Consider the following 10,133-nt stretch of genomic DNA (forward strand, 5'->3'; position numbering starts at 1 on the left):
AAGGACGTTTTGTATTAAAATGTATGAAAAATCTACCTTTCTCCGCAATACAAAATTATATTATCGGAAAAATCTGTCAAATTGAGGAATGAATGAGACTGAGTAGAAATACTTACACTACACATTAAATTAATGAAGAATATGATGGACGATGAAGATAAGTTGTTGCATTACTTTCTTCAATGTAGATTTCTGTAATATAATAATATTCTTTTTCTTCAGTAGAGGTCTAATACTCTATTCACAAGGACGTTTTGTATTAAAATGTATAAAAAATCTACCGCGGATTTGTATATGAAATATACACCCACATGTATATTCTGTTTTATTTATAGTATATATTACCAAACTCTTGGATTTCACCTTAAAATAATATTCATGTGTTTGTTTTCCGCAAAATATATCATTCTGCCCACAAAATGACCTCCTGTTTTCGCGAAAACGAGTCACAATATAACTTTAAAACTTAAGGTAAGCTTTGTGAATAAATGAAATATGAGTGTGAGTGTGAAAATACAACTAGTGCCTTGATGAAAACACGTTAGAAGTCTAGCCTCGCTTTAGAAGATGAAAGCAACTTAAAACGTTCTAATAATTCCTCGAACTTCGGGTAAAGTTCATCTTGAGCAGACTTTTAAGGGCTTTAATATGCTACAAAAATTGAACAAATATGATATTTCTTAGATGAGACACTCGCAAATTTATGATTTTCTTTAAAATTGGAATACAAATCTTGGAATATTTTCTGCTAGATAAAGAGCGCCCTCATTTTGAGCGCCCTGAGAACGTGAGTACAAAACTTCATGATAATCGGTTGAGACGTGAAAACATAAAAAACAAACAAATAAACAGAATTCACTTTCGCATTTATAATATTAGTTCGGATTGTAACCATAAAATACTTTTATTTCATAACTCAATCGATAACAGATGATATATAATAAATTAAAGGTGAGAAAATATTTTATATTACATCACAATTAAAACGTACTTTTTACTGTAGCACAGGGGTTCTCAAACTGGGTGCCGCGGCACCCTGGGGTGCCATACGAGGAGGTGAGGGGTTCCGCGAAGTGTCCGTGGTATCAGTATATATATCTAAGGTAAGTCTGACAAATATTGGTGCAGTATAAGGCTCTTGCGCCATTAAACCTAAAAAACCAACCAACCAAATAATATCCAGTTGACCAGAAAAGGAAATCTTCCTTATTTTGATACAGTTTTTACAAAAATTCACTAGATCCTCTCTCATCGTCATCATAAAGCCTAACTGATGATAAAGCGTTATCAACAAGCCGAATTCACCGGGACCGAAACTGTTAGGCGTTTAATCGGGGTTATTCGTAATATCGAGGTGGGAAAAATTGACTCTCCTTACATAAAACAACTAATAAACAACTGCTTAAACATATCCATAACTAGAAAGTGTACACTTTTCATTCAGTATTCCACGACTTATTTTTTTTAATACACACTAGTTCATTTGAAATTTTAAACTACTGAATAATGTTCATGCTTGCCAACTCTACTGTTTTTAACGGGAGACTCCCGTTTTTTGCTTCCATCTCCTGATTTCCCGTTTTTTACGATTTTCTCCCGTTTTTGCACTTTTTTCAGTCAATCATTAAAAAGTTTCCCTTTTTTGTCAATAGATGGCGCCCTTTTCTTGTCTACCAATGTCAGGGAATAAGAATTTTTCCAATTAATAACTCATTTTGTTAAAATTAATTTTTTGGAAGCTTACCACTTTGCGTGTTCAACGAAACACGTGCTTAGCCGAAAATGGCAGCAGATTTCAATCCTTTTGCATCATGGATTTATTTCAATTATTTTGGAAGTTTGAAGTTATTTTAACATGAGCTACCCTATACCTACTTAATTTGTATTTCATTTTAATTATATATTGATTTTTTTTTTTGGATTTTAGTAACTAAATTTTTGTAGCTACTTTTTTGATAGAGACTGTGGCGAATGTACGAAACTTTAAACAAATTCACTCCTTGTTTTTTGGTTTTTCCTTTGCAGTATATTTTTCTTGCTGCTACCAATTAGCTTACATCTGTGAAAAATCTACATTACACTTTAAATTTAGTATTCATGTTATTTAAAAGCATAATTTAATAATTCTGTCGCTGGTGAATCGCCTATATACCTCTAGTGGAATCTCCTGTTTTTCTTTCTTTGAAGGTTGGCAAGTATGCATAGGCGTGCGCAGGGCTTCAGAAATGGGAGTACCACTGTACCAGGAGATTGAAATTATGCTTGGAAAGGCTCCCATACTTGCTAGCTTAAGGAAAGTTTTTAAATATTGTGACTAAAAAACCATTTTAAAGTGTATGAGGTAAGAAATTAATGAACCTAAAAACGTAAAATTTTAGCCACTTTTGTATTAACTTTCATTTTTATGAGCTAATGGGGGTACCACGGTACCCCTGGTGACCCCTGTGCGCACACCTATGCAAGTATGATTGACAATTTCCTTGATACTTGACTTAAAATACCAGTTCTCTTTCGACTTCATGCGGAGAAGAAAATACTGTCTATTTTGCAGCTTGCTGCATGAGATATGTTTATACAGTTTCCAGGCCATGGAAAGCATTTGAAAAAGTAAGTTTTAATTTGAGTTTCACTATCGCTTTCTGCATCAGAATCACTATTCGTTGGTTGCCCCCTCGCCCTCTCTCGTCAAAAACCGCTGATTCCAAGAAAAGTCTTTTTCTGCTTTGGGCAATATGGATGCAACATTTGGAAACAATCCAGTATAATAACTAACTCAACCTAACTCAAATAAAGAAAAAAAAAAAATTTTCGGCTCTTAAAATTCGTTATTTCGGAGTTTATTATTCGATAAATAAGGGGTTTTTGCCTTCATTTTAGTCGGGGGAAAAAGGAAAATTTCGCTAAATCGCGATATTTATTAACCCCTTCAGACCTGGTGTCCGGTATACCAGACATACACTTTAAACAGCTGCTGATCATTTAATAATTGATTTAATTAGTCGATTTTTTTGTAGTTGACTCTTTACATTCTTTTTATTATAATCTTCGAAATAATTTTTCGTTTTGGGATTGACAACACTGACATATAAGGATTGAGAGGTAGAGAGTGGCTCATTTTTTCAACCATGGATTTTCATCTGAAAAGCGAGGTTTTTTCCCTGATGATTTTTTTTAATATATAATCTTTAATTAATTGTTTCAAACGCTTATATTATGTTTAATAATTGTTTGTAGAATACTTTATAATGAAGTTTGTTCGGTATTTTATCGTTTTTGTGTATGAAATATTGATTTCAAAAATATAAGTCCGGAATATTGGACGTGCCATAACTGTTTTAATGTTTCTCCTACAAACTCAAAATTTTGTCTATAAGATACCGTTTACCATAGTACACTGTGTACCAAATATCAACATTTTTGGTCCAATATTTCATAATTCCGACTGCAGGGGTTAAATAGAGGTTCGATAGATCGGGGGTCGACTGTAGTACGATAGGAGCATAGTTCGCCTTATTAACTCTCCAGTATCCTTGCAATATAACACCGGAATGTTTAGGAGGACGATATAATCCTGTGCTGCATATGCTGAACATATGTGCAGGTGCACGAACTGTGCGCAGGTGTGGAGACCCCCCCCCCCCTGAAAATAACGGCTTATTAGGTATGTTTCGTATCAGAGATGGACTAGGGTGTCGTGAGAAAATTCTATATTTTCAAAGGGTGCCGCGAGTCGAAAAAGTTTGAGAACCCCTGCTGTAGCAGATTGGATAAAACCTACTTCTTTCTAAATAAATATTTTTCTATACCAATCGATTTCAAATGAAATTAGTAACAGTTTTAAATGATAATAAATAATAAATTAGTGGATGATTTAAAATAGTAGAAAATAAATGTGATATTTTTAAATAAGTATGCACACAATTTTCAATGGCATTGTCTCGGACTAATATCAGAGAAGAGCTAGATGGCACTTTCCTTTTAAAGGAAATGTAATTTGCTGTTTCTGAACTCTTAGTGTGTTTCAGCTTCGTGGATTGCTTTCAAAATCAGATCAGTCAGTTCTTGGAAGTCTTTAATACTTTGCAGATGTTCAAGCCAGTCTCTCGGTTGTCTTTTCAGTTGAGCTGGGCCGAGATTTTGAAAATATTGGTTTTGATCTTGTGTAGATTGACCTACGGGACGTCTGACAGGAAGAATGGTTTGAGCAAAATTGTTCAAAAATCTGCTCATGTTACTGAAGAAAGTTAGAAATCCATTAAAGAGCAGGAGAGGGGCTAAGACGACACTTATTCCGGCCCCAACAGGGGTCAGTTGTTTAAGAAGAGGTTGCATGAAGGTCGACAAGGGGGAAGAGGCTGAGTTTTCCTGTGAGGGTGGGTTCACCGTCTTTTGAGGTCTGGAGCTATGCGAGGAGGAATGCTGAGACATGATATGATGCATTGACGAAGGTAAGGAGGAATGCTGTTGATAGATGCTTTCAGAATGCGATGAATAGTGAGACGAATGGCCAGAAGAGTATTGGTTCTTGGAGCTTGACGAAGAATCAGACACCTTATTCGAGTTACTACTTTCGGACCCTTTTTTATCTTTGTTACTATGGGTAGCCTGAGCCATTGCCATGCTGTGCAGACGATAGATATCATCTATTGATGATTGCGCCTGGTAGTCTTGCTTTTTCTTAGTTGTAGATGAGGACGAATGCGATGAGTGCGGGCGTGGTCTGTGCGGGGCTACGGGAGCTAAACCATGAGCTTGATATAATCGATTCATGATCTCAATCGGAGATAAAGTAGTTGTTGAAGTGGGTCTCGTATTTTGCTTTCTCTTTGGCGATGAGGATGAAGAACTGTTCAAAGTGTTAATCGACTCCGTAGTAGAACTGGCAGAAGATGGAGTGGTTGTTGGAGTAGATTTGGTAGTTTTTCGTCTCGACCCTGAAGGTCTTTTTGTTGGCTGAGTTACAGTGGTGGATATAGGTGATATTGTTGAAGTAGTTGTAGTCGAAACTTTTTGTTTCTTCTTTGCTGCTGAAGTTGTTAATCCTGATTGCAGTTTGATAATTTGGCTCACAGTAGGTTCAGGTGTTGCAGGAGTAGTTGTTGTTGTTGTTCTTTTTGAATTTTTTGGGCGAGTTCTTGGCTTTGAAGACGTTACGCGCGTTGTCGTTGTGGCCGACGTAGTAGCTGAAGTTTCTGATTTCGTTGTGGTTTTGCTGGTTCTTCTCGTTGCTGGTTTTGACGTTGATGCTGCATTTGCATTAGTTAAAAGAACGCCGAGAAGTAAAAGCCCCCACAGAAGAATTTTCAGGCGCATCCTGCAAAAACAATGCATTCATGAATTTGATAGCCTTTAGCTAAATATTTGAGCATGCACTGTTTAAACATTTGTAAGAAAAATTGAATATTTATAGTTCAATCTATGTTGAACTGAACAAAGTTTTCAGAAATAAATGAATTGATTTGACAAGTTTTATAATTTGTGGTATGAGTTGTTACCTAAGGAAAAAAATATTTATCATATACGAGTACAAAAATGTTGATATCCGCTAAATAAATAAATACTAGATGAACCCTTGTGAAGTATATTAGAAAATATTAGTAAATTGTAGCATCAATTGTAGGTGGGAAACTTACAATGATTTTCGTGTTATCATGATATATATATATATATATATATATATATATATTTTCAGAGGGGCCTTTTTTTGTGGAATCGCCATAACTTTCTGAATAATAATCAAATTTCAAAGGTAATGCATGATTTTAAAGAATTTTTTCCAATTGCTTTCGGCTAAAAATAAATAGAAAACTTGCGTTTTGACTGCTTTGTAAAAAGAAGCAGTTTATTTATTTATTTATATATATATATTTTACATTAGTGTATAAATAGCATCTCGAAATGGAGCTCCAATGTAACAGTTGGTTTCGAGCAGGGGTTCTCAAACTTTTCCGACTCGCGGACCCCTTTAAAGAATTTGATTTTTTTCACGGCACTCCAGTCTATCTTTATTATATACATTTAGATATACACATCAAATTTCCCACCGGGATTTGAAAGCCTTATTGAAACAAATATACAATGGAATCCGCTTGTATGGCTAGCCGCTTATTTGGACCACATCTTCAAGAACCAAAACAATTCCCATTACACAAGCCTAAGCTTATCGGGACCAAAAATCCGTCTAATCGGTCCAAGGAATATGAGAAGAAACTAGAAGAAAATTAAAAATCGCGAGTTTCAAGTGGGTCAACGAACCTAATAGTTAGTGCAATAAAAATTAAAAATTGTTCCTAGTAACTTTCAATTAAACTTAGCAATATTTCAGGAAAAAATGGCTAACGAAACTCCCATTTCATGGCAGCACTTTTCCCGGAGAAATCAAAATTTTAGTGAAATTTCAAACTTCTTCAATTTAGTTGTAAAATGTGCAATTTACAATTCATTGGAAATTTTTAATGACCGATTAGTACTTTTTAGCACTTGTTTTTCCACTCTCGCATTTTTAGTTACTGGTTACTTAGTTAGTTTAGTTACTTAGTTACTTTTACACAATAAAAAAAAATAAGTTTTTGACCTCACCATTTCCGATTTTAATGAAATTTCGTGTGAGATACACATATGACAAGATAAGTAATCCTGCCAATGTTCCGAATTCTGCTTCAAAAATTTTACGAATTGCAGGGTTGTTAAAAACTTAAAAGCTGAGAAATAAACGGAAAGTTGTGACACCCAAATGACTGTAACTTCTATCCTAATGATAGAAGAATAAAAACTCAAAAACCATTGCAAAGCTGAGAAATAGAGCTCTCTATTGGTATAAAACATGACGTTTTCACCACAGGATTAAGCTTCAAGGTCATTCACCGTGACTTTTGATCTTGAATATCTCAAAACACGCCCCCTTACAATTTCGTCAAAAAAATATTTTGTAGCTCTACCACTGTTCTTCCACTACACCAGGACATACTATTGTACCAGGATATACCAGGAACTCTACATATCTACTTATCTATCTCTATATCAGTCTCTCTACCTAGCTCTCTATATCTATATCAGTCTCTCTATCTATCTATCTATTTATCTATCCATCTATCAATCTACTTATCTATATATATATATATATATATATATATACTTATCTACATATTTACTTATCTATCTATCTCCTTATCTATCCACGGTCCCCCTATACCCCTATGGTACCAAAACGTAGGCTGGGACCGCAATGGCAAGGAACTGCAAAAAAATCAGGAATGTTTACATATTTTTGTTAGATGCTTTACATTATTTCTGTCCTAATGTTGTTTTATTTTTTTTAGGGCGTATTCTTCGTAAAGTATGCATTGTTCGACAAATCGACGGGTTTCTTAAATAAGAGCTAGAATATGACAACTTTTATTTGATAACCGAAATTTTTATCTATAATTAGCAACAGATCTTGGAAATAAAAACAGCAAGTTTTAGCCTATGACATAGCTTCCCGTGCAATGCCAGAGTTTTGTTTGCACTTCATTGAATTATGCGTCCAAAAATTAAAACTATAATATGAGAAGCGAAATAATGTGAAACATTTAACAAGAATTCAGTTCAGTCTCGAAAACTCGAAGTCCCAAGGGACCGGCTAATAGCTTCGAGTTATCAATAGTTCGAGTTACAGTAAGTTGTATGTACGAGTAAATATTCTTGATTTCTTTTTCAGTACCTTGACATAGCGGCCCCAGCCTAAGTTTTAGAAGATAAGTGTTAGAGCTATAATATGTATATTTTTAAAGAAATTCTAAGGAGCGTTCTTTGAGACATTCAAGGTCAAAATTCACGGTGAACCATGGTTGTAGTGAAAAAAATAAATTTTCTAATTTCGAAACGCTTGGGGTTTTAAAAGTTGCCTTTTAGCATTAATAGGATATCCTTAAAATATTAACCACCTTGCATAATATCTTTAGGTTCCAAAATCACCCCAAATAAGTCCAAAATTGCAAAAAATTGATTAAATTTTTTACGAAATTTAAAATATATAATTTTGAAAATGCTTAGAGATGCAAATTTTAACTCTACGTAAGGTTAATATTTCCTAAAAGTTTTAACCCGATGGAGTAATTTCTTTAAATTTTCTAAAAGCCACAAAATAAACCAACAATCGACTTTTTTCTTCCATTTTAACACGACCTTGCAGAACAAAAATAAGTCAAGTTCACACAATATAGATATTTTTATCACAGGATCTAAACTTGTTTATCAGTTTAAAAATTTATTTTTTTAATTCAGATAATTTATTACATTACATTTAAGAGCTTTTGCTACGCATCATTATTGTAGTTTTTGTATTCAATGATGGTACAATTCAATTAACAAGCACCCAACAAGAACAATTAGTTTCTTTTTATCAAATTAAAATTTTTCGATTATCAAAATCTTTGTTACCGAATTTTCCATTACACGAGTTCGTATTAAATCTACTCGACTTGCGAACAGAGCCGCCGCCTTTTTGGGGTAGGCAGAAAAAAAAATGAATTTCCGAATTTCGAAACGTACAAGTGATTCTCTACGCAAATGAAAAAGAGCAAAAAAAGCATTATATTACAAGTCCTATCAAATGTCATTAATACAAGAACCCGGTTCAAATAACACAGGATATATAAAAGTTCTGCTCGGAGAAGCTGAAATTATACAGTACTAGGAGTAGTCGCACGGCTTTGCTCGTGCTATAAAACTAAATAAAAAAAACTCTTAGAGCAAGTATAAATTTCACTTTCCACTCCAAAATAAAAAGAAAGATCCTGTTTCGTTACTTAAAATGTGCACATATAATTTTGTCTGAGCTCCAAACATAGTCCATAAAATAATTTTAAGAAAAATCCTGATATAAAGATTACACTTGTCCGTCAAAATTCTCTCGAAAGAATTTTTTTTTTCATTAATTTATTGGAATGATTTTGTAAACTATATCACTCATTACGCGTCATTCATTATGCGTTGGAGGTCTTCGTGGCTTTGTGGTAGAAACTTCGCTTCCAATGCCGGTAAACGTGGGTCCGATAACCTCGGATGCTCTGAGTGGTGTATTTCCTTTCTTTATGCTGAAAATCTTTCTCATGTTGTCTATGTGTGAATAAATAAAAAAGTCCAAAATCTCGAGGCAATGGCCCTCAATCCTTCCATGGTTATTAACCATGGACACGTAAACAACAACAGTAGTGTCATATAAGTTAAAGGCAACAATTTTTAACTTAATTAAAAATATCGTCTTTTTTATAGCAATGAATGGACTTCAAAAGTCACTCCACCGCAGTTATTTCGTCAAAACGCATAAACTTGAATTTTGTCAACCTAGTGCATGAAAAATTATTTAAATTAACAGTTTCTTATTGTTACTTCTCTATCACGAAAGTATTCGTCAGTTAAAAGATTGAATTAATACACAATGTCACAAAAATATCCAAAAAGTCCAAATACTTGGTTCAGAAAAGTGTCATTTCATCACGGAGGAGAAAATAGCACAAACGGTGAGGAAAAGAGAATCGAATTTTTTTTCTCTGTCTCGTTTTTCATATTTTAACAATGAAGTGCAGAGAAAAAAAAAGACAGCTGAAATGAAAATAATTTCACTGTAATCGCTTAAACCTTAAAAAAAAAAAAAAAAAAAAAAAAAATTCTTTCCATTACACATGAAATTGCTCTGAACTAAAAGGCATTATTTTCTCTATTGTAATTAAAATTGCAGGGCTGTGGACATAACCGTACGCTATGGATCGCAGTAAAATAAAATCCCAACAAAACATAAATGTGAAAAGGAGCCAAGTTCGATCAAAATGAGGCCCTGGGTAGACGATGTCACTGATAAAATAATTAAGATCTAAACGGGTACCAAGTTCCATAGCTTTTCCTCAGAAGTTGGATTGTCCCATGTTTTCCAATTCATTCAGAAAACATTTTTTTTATTTTCTTTAATTCCGGATTTTAAACTTGCGGCAAGTTTTGGTCGTCAAAAAACAATTTCCAAAACATGTGCCCACTCCAATTATACAGTAACTTGGCAAGTTTAAATCCGGGATGAAAGAAAGTTAAAGAAATGTTTTCAAAATGAAGAGCACGGGGCAATCCAATTTCCATGAGGAACTGCTATGGAACTTGTT

At 34.0% G+C, this 10,133-nt stretch overlaps 1 protein-coding gene across 1 annotated transcript; it reads right to left on the reverse strand.

The window, feature by feature from the left end:
• Positions 1–4,011: 4,011 nt before the first annotated feature.
• Positions 4,012–5,313, reverse strand: LOC129219175 (uncharacterized protein DDB_G0271670-like). Its single transcript, XM_054853495.1, has one exon. The coding sequence runs from the start codon at positions 5,311–5,313 to the stop codon at positions 4,012–4,014; it is 1,302 nt and encodes a 433-aa protein (XP_054709470.1).
• Positions 5,314–10,133: the final 4,820 nt, after the last annotated feature.

This window comes from Uloborus diversus, chromosome 3 (genome assembly GCF_026930045.1).
Source record: "Uloborus diversus isolate 005 chromosome 3, Udiv.v.3.1, whole genome shotgun sequence".
NCBI classification, from domain to species: Eukaryota; Metazoa; Arthropoda; class Arachnida; order Araneae; family Uloboridae; genus Uloborus; species Uloborus diversus.